Source organism: Stigmatopora nigra, chromosome 13 (genome assembly GCF_051989575.1).
Source record: "Stigmatopora nigra isolate UIUO_SnigA chromosome 13, RoL_Snig_1.1, whole genome shotgun sequence".
NCBI classification, from domain to species: domain Eukaryota; kingdom Metazoa; phylum Chordata; class Actinopteri; order Syngnathiformes; family Syngnathidae; genus Stigmatopora; species Stigmatopora nigra.
The window spans coordinates 11,572,501-11,593,933 of NC_135520.1; the positions used below are offsets into that span (position 1 = coordinate 11,572,501).

At 41.1% G+C, this 21,433-nt stretch overlaps 2 protein-coding genes across 2 annotated transcripts in view; both read left to right on the forward strand.

Annotated features, from left to right (window-relative positions):
- Positions 1-11,379, forward strand: part of slc39a8 (solute carrier family 39 member 8) — a 19,568-nt gene extending 8,189 nt beyond the window's left edge. The window contains exons 3-8 of the mRNA XM_077731337.1: positions 1,977-2,146; positions 2,211-2,330; positions 5,935-6,090; positions 10,136-10,328; positions 10,399-10,583; positions 10,792-11,379. Of these exons, the coding sequence (XP_077587463.1) occupies positions 1,977-2,146; positions 2,211-2,330; positions 5,935-6,090; positions 10,136-10,328; positions 10,399-10,583; positions 10,792-10,938 (971 nt within the window). The 3' untranslated portion in view covers positions 10,939-11,379. The remainder of the gene's footprint in view (positions 1-1,976; positions 2,147-2,210; positions 2,331-5,934; positions 6,091-10,135; positions 10,329-10,398; positions 10,584-10,791) is intronic.
- Positions 11,380-15,205: 3,826 nt separating this feature from the next.
- LOC144206796 (putative N-acetyltransferase family 8 member 5) lies at positions 15,206-19,580 on the forward strand. Its single transcript, XM_077731954.1, has 2 exons — positions 15,206-15,391; positions 18,514-19,580. Exon 2 carries the CDS (start codon positions 18,518-18,520, stop codon positions 19,169-19,171), a length of 654 nt encoding a protein of 217 aa, XP_077588080.1. The 5' UTR covers positions 15,206-15,391; positions 18,514-18,517; the 3' UTR covers positions 19,172-19,580.
- The last annotated feature ends 1,853 nt before the right edge of the window (positions 19,581-21,433 follow it).

A 21,433-nucleotide genomic window follows, 5' to 3' on the forward strand; every position in this document is an offset into this window, starting at 1 on the left:
TGTTGACCTCATCTCTGTAGGCCGACTCATCCCCTCCGGAGATGAGTTCGACCACGGGGGTGTCATTGGCAAATTTGATGATGGAGTTAGACTGGTGGGTTCGTGTACAGTTATATGAATACAGGGAGTACAGAAAAGGACTTTAATGCCTCTCTTCAGCTCTGCTCTGGCAGCACTGTAATGTACCTTGTCTCTTGACCTGAAGGTGGTGTTACGGCATTTGATTAGTGCCTATCTTCTTGGTCATCCAGGGTTTTTGGTTAGGAAAAACCTATATCCGTTTGTTAACAGTGACGTTGTCCGTGATGTAGAAAAGTACAGCTTCCGTGTAGTCCTGGAGGTTGTGGTGTTCGAAAAGTTCCCAGTTGGTGTGGGAAAAACAGTCCTGCAGCTGAGAAAGGGCATCCTCAGGCAAAGTTTTAATTATTTTTGGCCTTGTTAGCCTCCGCAGTGGAGTGTATGCGGGGGTGAGGGTTAGGCAGAGATGATCTGATCCAGCCAGGTGAGGGAGGGAAGTGGGTTTTTCAGCATGTTTGATATTAGAATAAACACGGTCTAGAGTTTTGTCTCCTCTTGTGTGACACTTCACGTACTGAATAAACTTAGGCAGAACAGTCTTTAAACGTGCTTTGTTGAAGTCACCAGCGACAATAAAGACTCCATCGGGGTGGTTAAGCTGCTGTTAGTTTACTGCCATTAGCAGGAGGTTAAGTGCCATGCTAACGTTGGCATTCGGTGGGATATAAATCGCCATCACTATGTTAACCGTTAGCTCTATAGGTAAATAGAAGGGCCTGCACCATATCGCCAATAGATCTCAATCTGGGGAGCAGTGAGTGTTAATGATCCTACTGTTGCAACACCATTCATTGTGTATGAACACGCAAAGTCCCCCTCCTTTGCTTTTCCCTCTTAATTCTTTTAAACGATCGTTTCTAAAAAGCGTTTGGCGAGCTAGCGATACCTCGCCGTCGGGGATTTGTGGGTGTAGCCGCGTTTCTGTGATGAGAATAATGTTGCAGTTCCTAACAAAGCTGTTGGTAGCAATCTGAAGTCCCAACTCATTAATTTTCTGTGTGATGGATCTTGCGGTGGTCAAAAAGATACTCAGACGCCGTGCCGGTGTTGTTGCTGTTTTAGCTTAGCAGCTAGGCCCGCCCGGCATCCGCACTTTTGCTTTCTTCCTCTTCGCTGCCTCAGACTCATTCATTTTGTGTGTGATGGATCTTGTGGTGGTCAAAAAGATACTCAGAAGTGGTGCCGGTGTTGTTGCTGTCTTAGCTTAGCAGCTAGGCCCGCCCGGCATCCGCACTTTTGCATTCTTTCTCTTCGCTGCCTCCGACGTACTCTGGGTGGGCTGACTATCCACGGAGAGCCCAGAGGTCTCGAGATGTTCTCGGGGATATCGTAGGTCCGTTGGTTGTCTTGAATTAATTAGACCAATATTAATACTAATTAAACCCATAATAATTTTTTTACCGGCTTCTACTTCCTTGCATGTGTCCAATTGTTAATGTTATCTGTCGGTCGGGCGGGGGAAAATAGAGGCTTGTGTTCATGTTGTTCCAACATGAACAACACGCATGAACCGTTTTCCAACAAAACGTTTGAATTTATTGGAAACAAAAACAACTAAAACGGCGCCCGCCACTGTGATGAAAATAAACGGATGAGGACAGAGTGTGCAAAACCGCCGTACTTTTGTGACGTCACTCAGCAGTAGCACTGTGATATTATTTGAAACAGTGAAATGGGATTAAAGGTGGATTTTTTTTGCGCTTTTGGGTTTATTTTCCAAAGAAAGGGATTACAGATTGTGGCTAAAATTAACCCCATCTATTGAATTCAATAAAGTGCCCTCCCACGTGATTGTCTGCCTTTTAAAATTAAGGGTCCAAATGTGCTTAATGTAAATTCTTGCTATTTTTCAACTTGATTTTAATCAGGAGTGTATTTGTGTTTTTGTCGGTGTCCAGTTTGGGCTTGGGGCTTCCTTTCGGTGACACTGATCAACCTAGCGGCCCTGCTGGGCCTACTGCTGATTCCCTTCATTCACAAGTCGTACTTCCCCAAAGTCCTGACATATTTCATCGGGTTGGCCGTCGGCACGCTCTTCTCCAACGCAGTGCTGCAGCTGGTACCTGAGGTGAGATTGCCGTTAACTCGTGGTCAGGAGGGGGATGCAAATTTAACAGCGATGGGTGTGACAGGCTCTGGGCTTGGACCCCAAAACCGACAACTATGTGCACAATGCAGTGGGCATCTTTGGGGGCTTCTACCTCCTCTTCCTAGTGGAGAGGATCCTCACCATGGCACTTCGCATTCATCAGGTGATTCCGCTCCACCCCCATACCTCCTCAATACAATCAAATAGTCAATAAACCAATCAATTGCTTTCAATTGCATCGTTGTTCCTTGTCCCAAACTTTGTTTTTCCTCTTCTTACTATTCCCCCTCCTTCCTTCACTTCTTATATCCTTGCATTCCTTCTATCTGCCCTTCATTTCCTTTCTGCCTTTATCTATCTGTCTTTCATACCTTACTTTTTTGTTCCTTTCTTCATTTCTTAAATTTCTTTTTTAAATTATTTTTTTCCTTTCTTCTTACCTCCAGTTCTCCTTTTTTTTCCTTTTTTTCTTTACTTAGTTCCTTTCTTTCATCTTTATCTCCTTCCATCTTGCATTTCCCTAATTTCTTAATTCATCCATCTTTCCTTTCCTCCTTCATTCATACCTTCTATCTTTCTTTTACGTAGTCCTTCCTTCATTTTTTCTTTTATCCTTCCTTTTACTTTTGCTACTTTCCTACTTCCTCTTTCGTTTTTTGCTTGATTTTTATATCTTTGGTTTAATTTGGTAACTTTGTTAAGGCATCATAAATGAATCTGCTGTGCGTTACATCAAGAAGGAAGCAGCAAACATTTGGAAAATGTCAATGGTATGTTTTTCCAAGGACACTAATCAAGTGGTAACCACTAGGAATAAAAAAATCATCGTTAAGAAGGATCTCAGACTGTAGGGAGAAGATACCCCTGGATAAACAGCATTAGAACCAAAGCCAAAACCTTTTACGATAGCTTAGCTCCTTAAATCCTCAGCCTCGTACCAGTGCTGCTAGTGAGCCTTGTGGTTTTCTTGCAAGCAAGGTCTATTTTGATCGTTTAAGAAGTGGTATGGTCTACAAAATGATTCGGTGTATGGGGAAGCCTCCTTGGCAGAACAGCTAAACGCAACATTGAGGAAGAATTCCCTCACATAAATGAAGAGAATGTTTATATTCCAAAGCAAGTTTTAACATGGATGAGACTTGCCCTTTTTTGGAAGAGGATGTCTTCCTGGACATTTTCTCACAAGGATTATCATCTGGTATAGGAACACTGCTGGTGTGACAGGGTGAAGTAAGTGAAGTTATAAATGAGTGCAGGTGTTTAGGTAAAAATGGACTCACGCAGCTATGACGCGCGAAGCGTGCGCAAAGCACGCAGCTATGACGTAATGGGTCCGCGCGAAACACGCAGCGATTACGTAATGGTCGTAGACCTGTGTATAGAATAAAAGCGGGGTTGTCAGACACTTCACTAAGTTGGCTTGAACATCACATCAACGGACCTGTCTGATTATTTCACCCGTCTTTTAAAGGCAAATACACTACCCCGTAAATTCAGGGGTTCAACACTGGCTTCATGGTAAAGCCAACGTTAATTGATCATCCTCATGCTTTAAAATTCAACAAAGCCTTGATGCCGGTCTACTGGATGAGCAACAAGAAAGCCTCGCATCATGATAGTCCTTACAAAGGACTGGTTTTTAAACAGTTTCTTCCTGAACATACCCTTCAAGGTCCTCCTCCTGCCGTACTGTGCAAGACAACTTGAATTGAATGCCTTTATTGTCATTGGACAAGTGTAACGGACTTGAACTTGGACTAAAACTCCCATTAATCTTTTTGTTGTTGTTGTTTTTTGTACAGATTATATTTAGATAATAATACATTAGTCTTTTCATATGCTTATAACTAATATTTAAGAAATATACTTCATTTTAATTGTATTTGTGTACTTGTATCTTTGTATAGGCGCGAAAACATTAATGTTCACTTGTTCTTTCTTGTTATAACACACAGTAGATTCATTTATGCTGCAATGGCGTGCTATGCCTTTAGTATATGTAGCTGTATATCACTTTTCCAGTCACTGTCATCATGTCTCATTTTTTCTTGGGATCATTGGAGTCATTTGATGCCTTAGATCAGTGATTTTCAACCACTGTGCCGTGGCACACTGGTGTGCCGTGAGAGATCGTCAGGTGTGCCGTGAGAAATTATCCAATATCCTTTTTTTTTTAAATTAACATTTATTAATAGTTTTCTGCAAATATGATGTCATTGTCCAGTGTCCGTGCTGTAGTAAATATACTATACAGAGTGTCATTTTGTAAAATTTTTGGTTAGTGGTGTGCCACAAATTTTTCCAATGTAAAAAAATGTGCCGTGGTTCAAAAAAGGTTGAAAAACACTGCCTTAGATGGCCTAGGACACTAAAGAGGCATTTTCAACAAACAAAACTGGAAAAGGCTTGGCAGAGTCCACAGGTGATATGGGCGATGGGAAATTCACTTGCAACAAAACATGAGAAGGCAAGATGTCGTCCTTCTTCGCCATTCCTCTTATATGGTGAAAATTTCTTCTTCAGCGCTGAGTGCCACCCAATCAGCGCAGAAGAAGCAGAGCCTTGACTTCTGCCATTTTTTATCCCGTTTTGTGCTTGCAGCTAGAATTTTGAAATTTCTATGTACATTTTTTTATACTTAATATAAAAACGCGATGTACTGAAACCGCAAAGTGGTGAAGGATGACAGTACCTACTAAATTTATTAAAGATCCATACAAAAATTTAGTTCATGTCATCTCCAAGCAGAAGAACAAAGTAAAGTGAGAACATCAGCTGGGATAGGCTCCCCGACCCGAGTTGGATAAAGCTGTTCAGAAAATGAGATGAGTTATTCTCATAGAGACTCGGCGTGTGACAATATATTGAATTGTTGATGTGCCTCAATACTTTATAAGGTTATCAATCTGTTCCTGCCAAGAATCAATATATTGTTTTAAAACGGCATTACTATTTTTTTTAAAGAAACCAACAGGTTGCTGACAAAAATGTTTACTCACTGGCTGCCATTGACAACGCTAGACGTCAAATTCATTTTGAGTGACATTATTTTGTCCCTCCTAGTTGAAATGGATTGGACAGGTCGTGTGCTGTCAATGACAGTGAAACATTCATAGCCTTCCGGGATTTGGGTTCATTTACAGGTCACTTCCTGTTCGTTATGAGTCACTTTCTCTTCATTTTGGAACTTTTCTAGCTCAGTAGCCTAAAAATGAAGAGGAGGTGATCACTGGAAATGCCCCAAAATAAATAGGAAGTGACTACAAATAAACAGGAAATAACCTGAGATCCTGCAAAATGAAATCATTGGCTGACATTGACAGCCATTGACATCCAATCTGTTTGAAGTGACCATTCATTCTCTCCCACTCTACCAATTTAAGTGGACGTGATAAACTCATCAGTTGAAGGATGGCAAATAGTTTTGTATTGGAATGTAGCCAGAGGTTTCCTCCTCTAGTAGAGACCAAAGCAAATCTTCATAAGACACATTTTCATACAATCTCTCTCGAGCGTTGAATTTTGTGTTTTGTCTTTAATTCCTTCAATTTTGTATGTTGCTGCGTTGCATTAAAATGTGAGATGTCTTTTATTTTGTTTTTTTTTTCTTTGTTTTTTTTTGTTGCAAGATTGGCCATGATATTTGCTCATGAATTGTGGTCAAATTTTAAACTTGTTGCAATTTGATGCAACTTTTTGGAATCTTTATTTGCGACTGTTTTGCTCTTTCTCATGTGGCTGTCATCACTCCTTTATTTTGTCACCAGCACGATCCGCCTTCGCATTGTATCTCAGTCGACGACCCGCTGTCCAATGGCGAGAAGAAGGACTCCAGGCTGGTTTTGACCAATGTCAGCAGTGTCAGCGTGGCCGAGGGCAGCAGTGTCAGCTCACAACACACTGACAACGTCAATCCTGACCAGGTTAGAAACCTGAACAGCGTTCAGATCAATACACAACTGAGTGAAAAAACAAAATTCTTGGCCATTTACTGTTGAGATGTGTCTATACCTCCCTGGTATTATTATTTTAATAGTTGATAAATGCTGATTGCTTCTGCTATGAGTCAACTCATCGGTATACATAAATAAATCCCAGAGTATTTTTGAGAGTTTAGCTGAAAATTTGTAGTGGAACCAAAAATAATGATTTGAGAAAAGTAGGACTTAATAGAATACTACTAACTATGCAACTTTATGATTGTTTTCCAAAGCAAAATTAGTTGTTTGCAAATATCTTGTATTTGTGATTCATTACGAATCTGATCATCTGCTTTCATCAAGGACAAGTAACAACACAAATATGAAGGTATTTAAAGTTTTTGTCCCATATTTTCATTTCCAAAGATTAAATTAAAACTGAAAAAAAAGCCATGTTATTGGCAGGCAGCCATTTCAGGGTGTTCCCTGCGTACTGCCTGTAGTTGTCTGGGATAAGGTCCAGCAACCCACACAACCCTTGAGGGGATAAGCGGTATAGAAAACAAATAAAGGTTGGCCTGGTGGGGCAAGTGGTTGATGCGTCGGCCTCACAGCTCTGGAGTCTTGGGTTCAAGTCCAGGTTGCTCCACCTGTGTGGAGTTTGCATGTTCTGCGTGGGTTTCCTCCAGGTATTCCAGTTTCCTCCCACATTCCAAAAACATGAATGGTAGGCTGATTGGAAACACTAAATTACCCCTAGGTATGGGTGTGAGTATGCATGGTTGTCCGTCTCCTTGTGCTCTGCGATCAGCTGGCCACTGATTCAGGGTGTCCCCCGCCTCTGGCCCGGAGACAGCTGGGATAGGCTACTTTGACCCAAATGAGGATAAAGTGGTTCAGAAAATGAAATGAATGATTGAAAAATAAATAAACAATAGCATGTTAACTTTTTTCTTTTTAATTTTACTTATTTGCTTATTCTTTACAACAAAAAAATGAGAGAATATTTACTATTAAAAAGCTAAAGAAAAAGGATATTATTTTATTTTTTTTTTATTTTAGCTCAACAATGTCCAAAAGGAATCACTACACAGAGTAACATGACAAAGCAATTGGCTGGCCATCCATTCAGGGTGTCCTTTGCCTGGTGTCTCTAGTTAGTTGGGATAGGCTCCAGCACCCTCTGTGACCCTTGAGGATAAGCAGTTCAGAAAACGAATGAAAGAAATAAAACAATTCAATCTAAATACAAATTACACTTGTTTATATTGGATTTGACTGTTGGTGGTGTAGAGGTTCACTTGCCTGACTTCGGTGAAGGCATCCATGGGCTCGATTCCTGCTGGTGGTGGTATGATTATGAGTGCGGAAGGTTGTTTGTCTCTCTGCCTTTTGCCTGAAGTTAGCTGGGATAGGCCCAGGCAAAGCCCTGTAACCCATACGAGGATGAATTATGTCATACAATTAAATGCAGTATCACTTTATTTCAAAAACAACAAGAAAAATTTTTTTTGGATCTTGTCTCTTAGAAGAAAGTGCTACCATTATAAGGCTTACAACAGATAACGCTAGCAGCTAACGTCAGAGCCTCAACTCAGCTCTACTCGATAATAGTGTTAGTTAGCTGCTAATGTCATACAACAATCTCTACAGGGTGACTACTAAGCAGAGAAGGTGACAGTAGGGGAGAGTATATTTCGCTGTGAGTGTGCTTATATTTTCAGTCCACTTGCATTGTGTGTAATAGTTCCATTGTGGTCATTTTGCGTTCGTATTGCAACAAGCTTTGGTATGTGGTTGTTACATCCCTGTATGGTTACACAAACTATTCGAGTGCACAAACCTGACTCTGAATATCACGCTATTAATGGCATATGATCTCATCTTATCTTCTTCCGCTTATCCGAGATTGGCTCACAGGTGCAGCAGCTTCAGCAGGGAAGCCCATACTTCCCTCTCCCCAGCCACTTCATCCAGCTCTTCCGGGAGGATCCCAAGGTGTTCCCGGGCCAGCCGTGAGAAATAGTATCTCCAGCACGTCCTAGGTTGGCCCCGTGGCCTCCTCTTGGTGGAATGTGCCCGGAAACACCTCACCAAGGAAGTCTCCAAGGGGCATCCTAATCAGATGCCCGAGCCAACTAATCTGACCCATCTCGATCCGGAGGAAAAGCGACTTCGAACCACGTGGCCGACCTACGACGCGTTCGGAAGACTATCTCTCATGGCTGGCCCAGGAACACCTTGGGATCCTCCTGGAAGAGTTGGATGAGGTGGCTGGGGAGATGGAAGTCTGCTGTCCCTGCTAAAGCTGCTGGGCCCACAACACGACTTCAGGTAAGCGGAAGATGAGATGAGTTGGACTAAGAGGTTATAAATGTGCTTGTTCAAAAGTGCATATGTAAAACATTAAAACAGTATAAATAATTAAAAAATGGCGGCCCAGTGGCGTGAGTGGTTAGCTCAGCGGCCTCACTGCTCTAGGGACCTGGGTTCAAATCTAGGTCGGTCCACTTGTAGGGAGTTTGCATGTTCCCCCCGAGCCTGCGTAGGGTTTGTCCAGGTACTCCGCTTTCCTCCCACATTCCAAAGACATGCATGGTAGGCTGATTGGACAATCCAAATTGCCCCTTGATATGAGTCTGAGAGTGAATGGCTGTCCGTCTCCTCATGCCCTCCGCACTGACTGAGGGGAAAATGATCCACTTCACCACTGGGTAGCTTTTAAATAAACATCTAATTACACACTTAAGTTTCTCTTTTGATGAAATATGTGATTGCCCCACCTCTCCGTAGACCAGTGCTTCTCAATTATTTTCTGTTAGCCACCCCCCCCCCCCCTAGCAAGAAGAAAACTATTCGCCCCCCCCCCCACTTCCCACCGTGACTATAAATAAAATCATTTCATAAAATTGTTATAAGTACAACATTTTATCCTTATTAACATATTAAAGAAAATGAAAAAAAGAAAGAAATATAGTCAAACTTACAAAGAATAACTTTATTAAATCTTGTTTTAAGTCTGCAACAGAAAAGATTTTAAGTGCATCAATGCCTGAAATAAAAAATAAATGAGAGCGCCACTGCCAGCTACTGTAGTGGATGCGCAATTACACTTTATACTAGTACGGCCAAATAAAATCCTGTTCCCCAGGGTTAGAAGCCCCCCCCCCCCCCCCCCAACAGGTATTGCACCACAACCCCCCACCCCCAGGGGGGGCGCGCCCCACTATTTGAGAAGCACTGCCGTAGACTATATTGAAGGCTAAATTAGTAATTAGTCTATCTGTGGTAGCTCTTCTGTGAACTCCACACCTGAAAAAGAGGCTAATGACACGAAACAACTTGCAGAGGGCAGATCAAAGGTTGTCGACTTTTAGTTTTCAAGTCAGGTCTGGAATTGACCAAAGTGTAGGAGTCACTTCGGGCTACACGGATCTGCAGTGCACTTTGTCCAGCACCTAATATCTAATCACGTAGAGAGCACTGTTGATCTTATCAAGTAACATAGTCAGTAATAATTTGTTTGCTGATCTGAAAGGCACGTAGCGACTGGACGACCACACGTTGGACTGTGTCACATTGTCAAAAATATTTAAAAGAGAGAGAGAGAGGAAAAGTCCTTGACGTGGAGGTCATGGTTAATGTTTAACAGGACTGTAAGCAAAACCCATGGGCCTCCTGCCCTCTCCTGGTCAAAAGCGAGACTGTCTGGCCCCAGCACAAAAGAAAAGATGCTTTGTGTGGAAAAAGACACCCTTGTCAGAAAGCATCCCTTCTCACTTTGCCATTAACATTCCTGTTGGTGAACCTCCTCAAAAAGAAACAAAAGACAAAAAAACGCTTTCACTACTTCTATCAAACAAAGACTGAAAGGTTTGAATCGATCAGAATGAAAATGGAAGAAGAATTAATGAAAATGCTAATCAGGACCTAAAACACAAAGTTAACATTATTGGCCTCTCAGGCCCTGACGGTCCACCACTGGTATGATCAAAGTATGAAATAACGAGTGTGATTGCAAATTTATGACAGTTTTTTGCCTTGGCAGGTTGGTCAGGCTTGCTGCCTGACTGGCAGGCGTTTGTCAAGCGTCAAGACTGTAGCATGGATGATCACGCTGAGCGACGCCGTTCACAACTTCATCGATGGACTGGCCATCGGCGCCTCCTTCACCGTGTCGCCGCTTGCCGGCTTTAGCACCTCTATTGCCATCGTCTGTGAAGAGTTTCCCCACGAGCTTGGTAAACACAGTACTTGTATTTGCCAGCGACTTTGTTTTCTGGCTATATATTAATGCGGGTGCCGCCGTAGGTGACTTTGTGATACTGCTGAATTCGGGCATGAGCGTCCCACAAGCTGTCTTCTTCAACCTCCTGTCGGCGATGACGTGCTACGTGGGGCTGGTGCTGGGTGTGCTGGTGGGCAGTAACTTCGCCCCCAACCCCATCTTCGCTGTGGCCGGCGGCATGTTCCTCTATATCGCGTTGGCCGACATGGTGGGTCTGGTAGACGTGCCCACTTTTTATCTTACCGCTTGCTTTGTGATTTGTTATGTTTGTTTTTTTGGATGCGTGCTATTCATTTTTAATTAGATGAATTAGTTTTGAAGTAATGAAAAGAGCTCATGACCTCCAAATCATCACCGTCAAAATAAGAGCTGCTTAAGACTGTCAGTGGGATGATAATAATTGCTTTTCTGCTCAGTTACCAGAGATGTACGCCATCTCCCAACAACAAGAGGGCACACGGGCCAAGGCACTCTTCTTCCTGATTCAGAATGCTGGGCTCCTCAGTGGCTTTGCAGTTATCCTGCTCATCACCGTGTTCGCTGGAGACATCAACTTCGGATAAGAACCCTGCAACAGAACCTTTGTCTTCTACATTTCAAAAATGTTTTGTACGAACAAAAGTTCACACAAACACAAAATGCAACCGTTGCTGGGTGCTGAATTGTACACTTTTATTCGTTACCTCTGATTTTCTTTGTTTTTTTTTGTCCTTGCAATTTTAATCAAACTGAATTTTAGGAAGGAATTATGTTTAATTTTATTTTATGATGGAGAAGGTTTTATATTGCTTTGTTCAGGGTTTACGTGGGTCTCATGGAGAAAAAAAGTGACTGTGTAAATCTGACTCAAATGCAAAAAAGATAACTTTAAATACAAATACAAAATAATTTCAGTATTGTAAATAATGCCATGATTGGTGTAGCGCTACCAAATGTTCTACCGCTTTTAAATAAATTTTTAGTTTTACATTTTCTTCATTTCGAGTGACAAAAGGGAATGGAAATTGCTGGGAATCGTTTGCTAAATATGAACTAAACATTATTTTCCTTATAGCAGCCTTGGGGTGTAGAGGTTTACTCACCTAGCTATGGTGCGGGCAGCCGTGGGCTCGATTTCTGCTGGTGGTGGTATGATAGGGAGTGTGGATGGTCGTTTGTCTCTCTGTGTGCCCTATGACTGACTGGCAGCCCATCTGGGGTGTAGTCTGCCTTTTGCCTCACAACAGCTGGGTTAGGCTTCAGCAACCCACGCAACCTTTTTGTGGATGGGTGGTATGGAAGATGAATGAATTAATGAATGGATGATGTTCCTTTATTTCTGGATGAATACATTTTGCTGCTGCTTCTCAAGTGAAAAATAAATCTTCACTTGGAGTTAGTGGTTTTTGTCATTTTTAAATGTGATTGTTTGGCAACCAATTCAGGAGTTATTTCGCCTACCAAAGAAAGATAGGATAGACTCTGACACCCTTACAATCCTCGTGAGGAAAAGTGTAACGAAAGAGATTAATGATGTTTGTTACAACAGTGACATCAACTGGATTATGTATAAAAAATAATTGTCACTTTGAAAATTTAATTTGTTCACTTTCAAATAATATGAAATCAGTTTGAAAATAAGTGCTGGAGGCATGGGCACAAGCTTAGAACAAGTGCGTTCTGAACCTGTGATTATAAGCATAAACTTAGTTAAACTTAGGTGATGCATTTCACACCTTGGCCTTCAGTACTGCTATGTGTGAATCAATCCAAGTCATCATTATAGCCAAGTATTTTATGGCTATACAACCTTGAATGCAGCCACAGCTGCGACACATAAAAAAGAATCAATAATAACCTAAAAAAATGAAATACTATTTAAGAAAATAGACATATTTTACTCACCAAATTTTTATTCATACGTAAAATCCATTCTCCTTTATTTCCTCAAGAAGATTTCAATTACTTTGTCGTACAGATTACACTTGCGTTTCAGGTCCATCAAGAAGTTCTTTTCTATCGCCATCAAAGCTAATGCTGACAGTCGAGTCCGTCCTGTTGTATTTCTGGCATAAGTTTTGAATCGGGCTAAAAATGTCCGTTCGACAGAAGCAGTAGACACAGGGATGGTCACTGTCAAACCCACTAATGTGTACAGCCACCCCATGCTCTCACTCAGATTTTTCTGCTGAAGGAAGTCCAGGAGATCAGTGGGAGATTTTTCTGTAAAATCATTTGTGGCATACATTACAATCAGTTCTGTTCTTAACCGAGGCAGATCGAAAAGTGTATCGTGGCTCTGCGTTAAGATGGAGAAGGCTTCATGTGGGAAAGTTTTCTGGTATTCCCGAAACTTCTGTGGGTCGAGGAGGGAGAGAAACATCAGTCCTTCGTGTTCTTGAAATCTGGTCCACGTCTGGCAAATAATATTGTCCAGAATGTGGCACAGTATCCTGTCGTGGAGTTGGTGGTACAGCGCGTGGGAATCTTGCGCTTGACCTCTTCGTGCACTTGGAGCACCAGCAATGCGTTCAGTGGCCTCGTAGATTTCCTCATATCGGCTCCTCTTGCGCTCAACTGTGTCACAAAACTTCTTTACTCTTGCAAGACAAAACTGTACAGCCAGTATGTTGTTCGGTAGTATTGAAAAAAGCATGTCTGAATGCACAAAAATGCCTTTAAATGTGTGAAGCAAAAAAACTAAATTCTCAATCATCTAGAAGTGCTTTAAATCCATCAGCACACCGCACAAACACCTCGTCGTACTTGTAATGATGCTCCAGGATGTGATGATACAGTTCTTCTAGAGCAGCTCTCTTCTCCATTACTGTAGTATTGACCACTCTGGATGTGGTGCCGTACAAGGCAGGCGCTGCTGGCAGATTTTGTCCAGCGGCTGTGTACATCGAGGTGATCTCGAAAAAAATGCAGCAAAGCCAGTAAGGTGAGCAAAAAATATCTTGCATTCTTTAAGCTTTGAGTCATCACTAAATTTTGCCGATGTGCATAGCAGTGTATGAATAAAGCTAACGGTGCTCTCTCCTTAACTTTAGCACCCCATTTAATCCAGAAGATATGACCGCTGCACCGTCATAACACTGTGCCACAACTCTACCCAGACATTCATTGTCCACCAAAAATTTAATGATAAAATTTCATTGGCTCTCTTCCCACTGTAACATTTTCAAACCTGACGAACCGCTCCTTGACACATTTGCCCGTGACATAAATCAGAACCAGTGCGAGCTGTGCTGCATTACTCGCGACCGTCATCTCATTCAACATTAAAGACACAAACAGTACTTTTTAAATTTCTCTTCTGATCTCTCCCTCCATCACTTAAGCAATAGCAGTGATCAGGTTGTTTTGTATTTTGCCCGACGTGCCACTACACCCTTTATTAGTGGACAGGTGGTAATGTAAATCTGCATTTCACTCAGCAATGAAAGAAAGAAGTTCCACATAATTTCCATTGTTTGGGAGTGCAGTAAGATTTCCCTATTTTTCTTTACCTTTTCGTTGTGGCGCTCCATTTTTCTGCACACTTGCTTGTTGAACTGTAACGCCACTCAGGTTTCCCCAAAAGTTTTGGAGAGCACCGTTGCTTGTAAGTGTCTTGTTGCTGCTTTTGTTAAACAAGCCAAATTTGCAAATCCAGTGTTGCTCCAAACACCATTTCGATCGGTGGCAAATAACAAGCACTCCCAGCGATACAATTTGCAGTGTTCTTCTGAGCCCTGACCCAGGAGTAGTGCTCGTTGTTAGCGAACTGAAAGAGGTGAACTAACCCTTTTCCGGGTTGTAACAGGCTTGCTAGCTTCGGAGTTGACCGCCATTCCTAAATGAGGTCCATTTTTTTCTGGAAAAGTCTGCAACCAAATGCATTTGTTTTCCTCCATCGGCCATTGTGGGTGGAGTTTGCGATCTCTGGCTGGCTTGGCCCACCTACTTCATCACTAACCAATCATAGTTGGTGAAAGCGATGACGTATCACTACGCCTGCGAGATGGAAATGACGCATCCCTATGCCTGCGAGAAGGCGTTGGTGTCACCAAATCGAATTCTGATTGGTTGAAGCAACAGTTTTATCGACACCTGTTTAATGCAGCAGAGCCTGCAGAACTGATTGTGAAGGCCTTGAGGCAGATTTCCGATCCTGGCAACAAATAATAGCTGAAATGTTATTGGTTAAATGCTTCAATATGAAAACTGGAAGCAGTGCAACCAGGGGGAAAGCAATGAAAGGAAGCTGACAGACAATTTGGAATTATTTAATAAGTACTCATGGACAAAATATAATTAACATCAGTCTGTGATTCAGATATTTCTTAGGCCACCAGAGAATGCCTGGAAGGGCCTGACGGCACACCACTGAGAAAGGAGGACGGATATTGTGTACAGGTAAAAATAATTTTTGGTGAGTAAATTATGGCTATATTTGTAAATAATATTTCAATTGTATGAGGCTATTATTGGTGATTTTTTTTATCCACCACAACGCACTCGTAACCGAACAAACTAATTTAAATTAACTTGGATTAATATATTCAGTTGTGGTCAAAAGTTTGCATACACTTGTGAAGAACATAATGTCATGGCTCTCTTGAGTTTCCAGTTATTTCAACAACTCAGATTTTTTTTTCTGATAGAGTGATTGGAACAGATACCTCTTTGTCACAAAAACATTCCTAAAGTTCGGTTCTTTTATGACTTTATTAAGGGTGAACAGAAAAACGTGATCAAATTTGCTGGGTAAGTAAGAAAAGTAAGAAGTAAGAAAAGAATTACAGGTTGGTCCCAAATATACTATATATATAAATATGAATATACTATACGTATATGGCAAAAAGAGCGTGGCATTTTTCCCCATCCTGTTTTGGAGCCTTGAACGCATCACCATTTATCCTCGCTTCCAACTTCGAGAACGCGAAAGTGAACTCCGTGAGATGACCTCTCTTGGGGTTGCCTTCAACTTCACGGGGTCACCTTTACTCTTGTTTTCCACTTGCACTGGACCCCTCGGGAGAGGTTCACCGGGTGCGTTGTTCATCTTCTTTTTTACAAGCACCTACGTGATTGCAAGTTAGCTTGCTTTGTCAACTAGCTAGCTAACTAGCTGTAGGCTTTGTTTTCTATGAGGAAAAAAAAACAACAAATCTGTCTAAATATGCACTTTATAAGGACTGTGGTTAGATCTAAACAATTGATATTATCTTCCTTATTTTGAAGTCATATGAGAGCTTTATCCTGGCAAACAAACCCTATTTACGCAATTTACAGGCTATAAACTGCGGTCAAGCCAGCGGACGTTCGGGATTTTGTGGTCAAATGAGCGAATGCTCAAAATAGTCCGTCCGCGTAAATTCAAGCATTGCGGTAAGAACCACAAAAAGAGAAGTGCAACCTTGATCATAGTGGGCATGTTGCAATTTTAAATCATTTTTCTCGAAGTTGCATAATTTTGAGGATGTGAATAGTCAGGAAGGTCTACAATGCTATCCACCTTGTCTGGAAATTATATTTAAACAAAATAACTTCATTTACAGTTTCACAAAAACAAAAAGTGCACCTTTGAAGTACTAGGCATGTTGCAATTTTAATCAAATTTTTCTTGAAATTTAATTTGTGAACTTACATGTTTTTGAGTATGTCAGTAGTGATTAAAAACAGTTGAATTACGTTACCACCAAAAGCAGAACATCAACCTAGGCCCAAGCACAAAAGTCCTCCTCTGACCTCAAAATAACAAAGAACCTAGGCAAAGCAATTAAATTATTTTTTTTATTGAAATTTGACCTCTGAAATTGCATAATTTTGTGTATGTGAGTAATCAAGAGATTTACCACTAGGATTAACAAAAAAAATCATAATTTCCAGGGGGGTGCCCTGGAAATTATGATTTTATTTTACAGTATTAAAAAAAATAATATCTGCAGCCTTGAAAATTTAACCTGTGAAAGTGCATAATTTTGAGCATATGAGTAGCCAGGTAGATGTAATTTTAGGTAGATTAAGTACAAAACAGGGAGACTTCACTTGGATCTTTTAGTGGTTAGGGTCGGTGTTGTCCTCCATCTCAAAATAGCTCATTTTTTTCTGTGTTATCCTCCTTTCACTTTCATGCTCTCGGTAAAAGCGAGACATTGTTCTTTGTTATTTTGAGGTCAGATAAGACATTTGTGGTTTAGCCTGTAAATCTGGCCACGAGTCCTGTCACTCGGCACATTCACACCTGCCCTGTTTGGTCTGGATCAAAACTAAAAAGTTGCGGTTTTAGGCTGGCGTGAATACAAAGCAGCAAACTGGTGCAGTCAAACAGCCACTCTGAGACCTCCTGGTCGCAAAGGTGTTGTCCACACTGTGTTTCGAACTAATTTTTGAATTACACACCTCTTAGCAAGTAACAGGTATCTATAGCCACAGACATTACAAATGTTTTTTCTGGTTTACAGTATGTCTGCTAACATGAGTTTGAGTCTGGGTTCAACATTGAGCTATAAAATGGAGGTTCGCATCAATACCTGCTGTTAGTCCCGCAAATGCTTGTTACCCTTCTAAGCACAAGTGCTGCAAGTGGGAGCTCCGTAATTGTTTACTTCCGTTTGACCTCGCACATATCCTTTTGTTCAATGATCGAACGATGTTTGCGAATGCGTAGGGTTGTTTTCAAATCTTAAGACCAAAATACATTTGGTCGGGACTACCAAAGAAAGCAGACTATGGACTTTCCTGGTGTGGATACGTAGCTAGTCATTTTTAACTTCTTGCTTTCTAAAGTTTCATATTGATGGACTTAAAACATGACTTTTTAATCTTTATACAGTGGTACCGCGACATACGAGCAATTCGAGATGCGGGTAAAATTTTGGGCAAATATATTCATCTTGAGATACGTGACAAATTTTGATATACGAGCAGTCAGCGGACGCGAGATGCTTCTCATAAAAACATCATGGGCACTGTCTCTCCCCACAACCTTATGTTATGTCTGGTCGCAACTCCCTCTTTGTAATGTCTCTGCGAGCAGTGTTGAATTTTTTCAGTGTTTTTTTTTCCCCATTTGCCCGTTAGCTTCCATTGGTGGAGTGATCGCTAATATGAGACTACTTCTCATTGACAAGTGGTCGTGCGTTAGCCTATTGTGAGGACATTTGTGTGCATCATTTTCGGAATATTTTGAAGGGAATACAAAATCAAACAGCCCATCAATAGTGAAAGTCAGGGTGGAGGCGAGGCAAATAGAGCCAAGAAGAAAGGTATGAAACTTAAAATTAGAATTAAGTCTAGTGTAACGTTAGATTAAATTAATTTTTGTGTGTGTCTACATCGTAATCCAAATTCATGTAAATTTGTTTATTTTATGAAACAAACATGATGCCGTGCAAAAAGCTCCCCCCACCCCTCTATGTCCGTCTGTCTCTTCCCCCTTCGAAATCTGTCTAATTTTAGTACTATTAAAAACATTTAAGTAATATTAAGCCACTTGTTGTGGGTTACTTTGGTAATAGTTGGCGAATTAGAACAAATAAAAAAAATTTGAATCCAATATCCTGTTTTTGGTGTTTTTTCAGAGGGTTGGACCGAATTAATAAGTTTTTAGTTCATTTCATTGGGAAACATTCGTTTGAGTTCAGAGAAAATCAACATCTGAGCTCAGTCCCGGAACGAATTAAGCTCGTATCTCGAGTTACCACTGCACATGGTTGGCTGGGTTTAAATAAATGTAACTTTTTTAAAATAGTCTTCTTTTAATATTTTTTTCTTATTTTAACTTTTTACCTCAGGTGCATTTTTAATAATTTTGTGGTCATTTTATTTATATTTTAAATTAATTTTTTACTTAAAATATTTAATAATTTAATAATGATTTAATTCATTTGTATTACCTTTTATTTATCATTGTTAGTTTTTCAAAATCATCTCTTCCGATTAAGTTATCCAGTTAATTGATTTTTAAAATTGTTATTTTTATATATTACTTATTTCAAATAAATAAATTTCTTTTTTTTCCTATTCATGTTTTTTTCATTTAAAAAAAACATGTTGCAAATATTTATAGGTTTTTAAATTAAAAATTAGTCCCTGCTAGAAGATGAACAAGTCGCAAATTTAACGAAAATGCTGTTTATTTGTTGTTTTTAATGTTTTTTTCATGGTAGGTAAATGGAGATCCGCGAGTACCGTGAGGGCGACGGCCCCACCGTGCGGGAACTCTTCACGCTGGGCATGAGCGAGCACGTCCCGACATCCTTCATGTACGGCCTGAAGCAACCGTTGAGCCAGATGTTTTTGGCGTGCATCTTCTGTGCTCTGCTTGCCAGCTCCAAGTCTTTCCTGCTGCCCGTCTTGGCTGTCACGCTGCTGCTGGCTGCCGCCCGTCAGGTGCTGGTCCACAAGTTTAATGGCTACATTGACATGTGCTGTGCCGCTGACCTGTCCCACATCAGCGACATCTACATGTCCCCACCCAACGCCTGTTTCTGGGTGGCCGTGTGTGAAGGTCGCCTGTTGGGCATGGTTTCTTGCCTGCCCAGCCTTAGCCATCCGGACTGCCTGGAGCTCAAGCGCATGTCGGTAAGGCGCGGCTGTCGTCGCACCGGCGTGGCCAAAAATCTGTGCCGGACAGTGGCGGAGTTCGCACGCGCCCGTGGCTTTGCTGGTGTGGTCTTGGTCACTTCGGTGGTCCAGACAGATGCGCAGAAGCTATATGAAGGCCTGGGCTACAGCAAGGTGCGAGAGTTCGTGGAGTCTGACATTGCCGCCAAGCTCATGAACTTCTCTATTTTCGAGTACAGACTAGACCTCGTCCAAAAGTGAGTGTCAGTTTTAGTTTGTCGGAAAAGCCAGATTTTGATTAGCATTCCCTAGGAAAGCGGTTGATCCTTGCTCCAATTTTCTTTTATATATATGTGTGTGTGTGTGTGTGTATGTATATATATATATAATTGTTTTAATACTTTTTTCAATTTGATGTCCTTTTATGAGCTTCATCATCTGGTTCAAAAAGCAGCACAATAAAAGTCCATTTAAAAATAGTCACCATGGAATGTCTTTACACTTTGGGATTATAAATGTTTATTTTGAGTGTCGACCGGTTATTTTTGCCATCAGTCTATTAGTCTTGTCATGGATTATCATTGTGTATATTTCTGCAATTGTGGAATCTTTTACAGTTGTTCTTTTAGATAGACTGAGAAATGATACAGATTAAAATATTTAATGTTTATTTTTTCCAAAGGTAGTGATTTTATTTATTAAATTACAAATGAATACATTCATGGGTAGCCCCGTGGCGCGAATGGTTAACGCGTTGCCTTAACAGCTCTGGGGTCCTGGGTTCAGGTCCAGGTGGGTCCACCTGTGTGGAGTTTACATGTTCTTCCCGGGATTGCATGGGTTCCCTTTTGGTAGTCTGATTTCCTCCCACGTTCTAAAAATATGCATGGTTGGCTGATTGGACACCAAATTGCCGCCTCTGACCCGGAGACAGCTTGGATTGGCCCCAGCACCCCTCACAACACTAGTGGGGATAAAGGGGTTCAGAAAATGATATTAGATGAATACATTAATCATTTATCGCTATGAAACCCTCCAAGTCCAATCAAATCAATGTCAATGGCAGCCAATGAGTCATTGTGCAATTTTGATCATTACAATATCCTTGATACCTGCGTAGTGTGTATCTCATGCTATTATTGCATCCTGAGACCTGGTTAGGAATGGTATTACAATACTAGACCGCTACGGACACACTTCCTGGTTTTACTGCTCACGTGACTTCCTTTTCGAATTCGTCCACACGCAGGCAACACTCTTTTGAAAATCCTGCAGACGATCCTTTTGATTCATACAGTATATCAGAAATACCACGTGCGACAAGTTTTCTTAAAATATTCTCAAAGTAACACTTTGTGCCCTCTATTAAAACTATGAATATGGAGGGGGAAATTGTGAAACAGGCGTCTTATACGAAACTGGCATCTTAAACGAGAGATCGTAAAATTCAACAATTTTGAGGCAATTTCAAGGGTAGGGCTTATACGCATGTGAGAAAATACAGTAAACTAAATCAATTATTTAAAAATGAATAAGTACTAAAATAAAAATAAGTTGCAATATAATAAAATTGAATCAGTATTTTATTTTACTAACTGTCTACAATATATACTCCGACCTGGGCTACCAGTGAATGAGTTAAAATAGAGGTCAATACATGTCCACTGTAGTGACCCTTCACCATGAAAGGGTTACCATTTATTGTACATATGTAATATCAAGATGAAAAGTTATAATAATATGGGCCCATAACAGTTTTTTTAAAAAATCTGATCATTCATAATATTTAACTGATGTGCCACCATCGACAGTGTTAGACGTCCAATTGAACGCGTGGGCTGGTCATCAAGCACTTGCTCGGACTCCTGATTGGTTCTTCTCCGTGAAGGGACGCTGAACCGAGTGGCATGCGACATTTTCCACATTAAAACATGTAGGCACCAGGTAGGTATTTTGCTTCATGTTGAAATAATGCTTGCCCTCACAAAACATAGCCACGGCTGTTTTAACTCATCTTCGGTCGTGTGTGCATTGAAATCGTGCATCTTTTGAAATGGTAAGCAAGGTAAGAGTAGCTAACCAGCTTGCCAATCGACAGTCGTTGTTTGACAGTCAAACTTGCTTCATGTCAATGAATTCATCCTAACAGATGCAACAAACCCATCTGTAGATGTAGACATACTGAGACTTAGTGTTGTTTTTCACAACAGCATGGCTTTAATGTCGGAGCGACAACTTCTTGATATCCAACTACTGCTTATAAATCGTTTTCCAGTCGGCAAAAGTGGGCACCAACTTGAATATTAGTTGGCGTGCTTCAGTCCGGAAGGAACTTCAAAACACAGAGCACCCCCACCCTTTATACCAACGTGTCCTATCACCCAGGCCTTGAGAATAATGGCATTATCCTTCAGGCTATAATTGAAATAGGTCCTACCTTCCTGGACATCCAGGACTAACCAGAAATAATTATGAGTCCCAAGATAAGGGTGGAATGTGTATTCTCCCAGGCCTCCGAGAACA

Bases quoted from the DNA above. Each gene is read 5' to 3' on its own strand.
- LOC144206796 (XM_077731954.1), top strand. From the start codon at position 18,518: ATGGAGATCCGCGAGTACCGTGAGGGCGACGGCCCCACCGTGCGGGAA.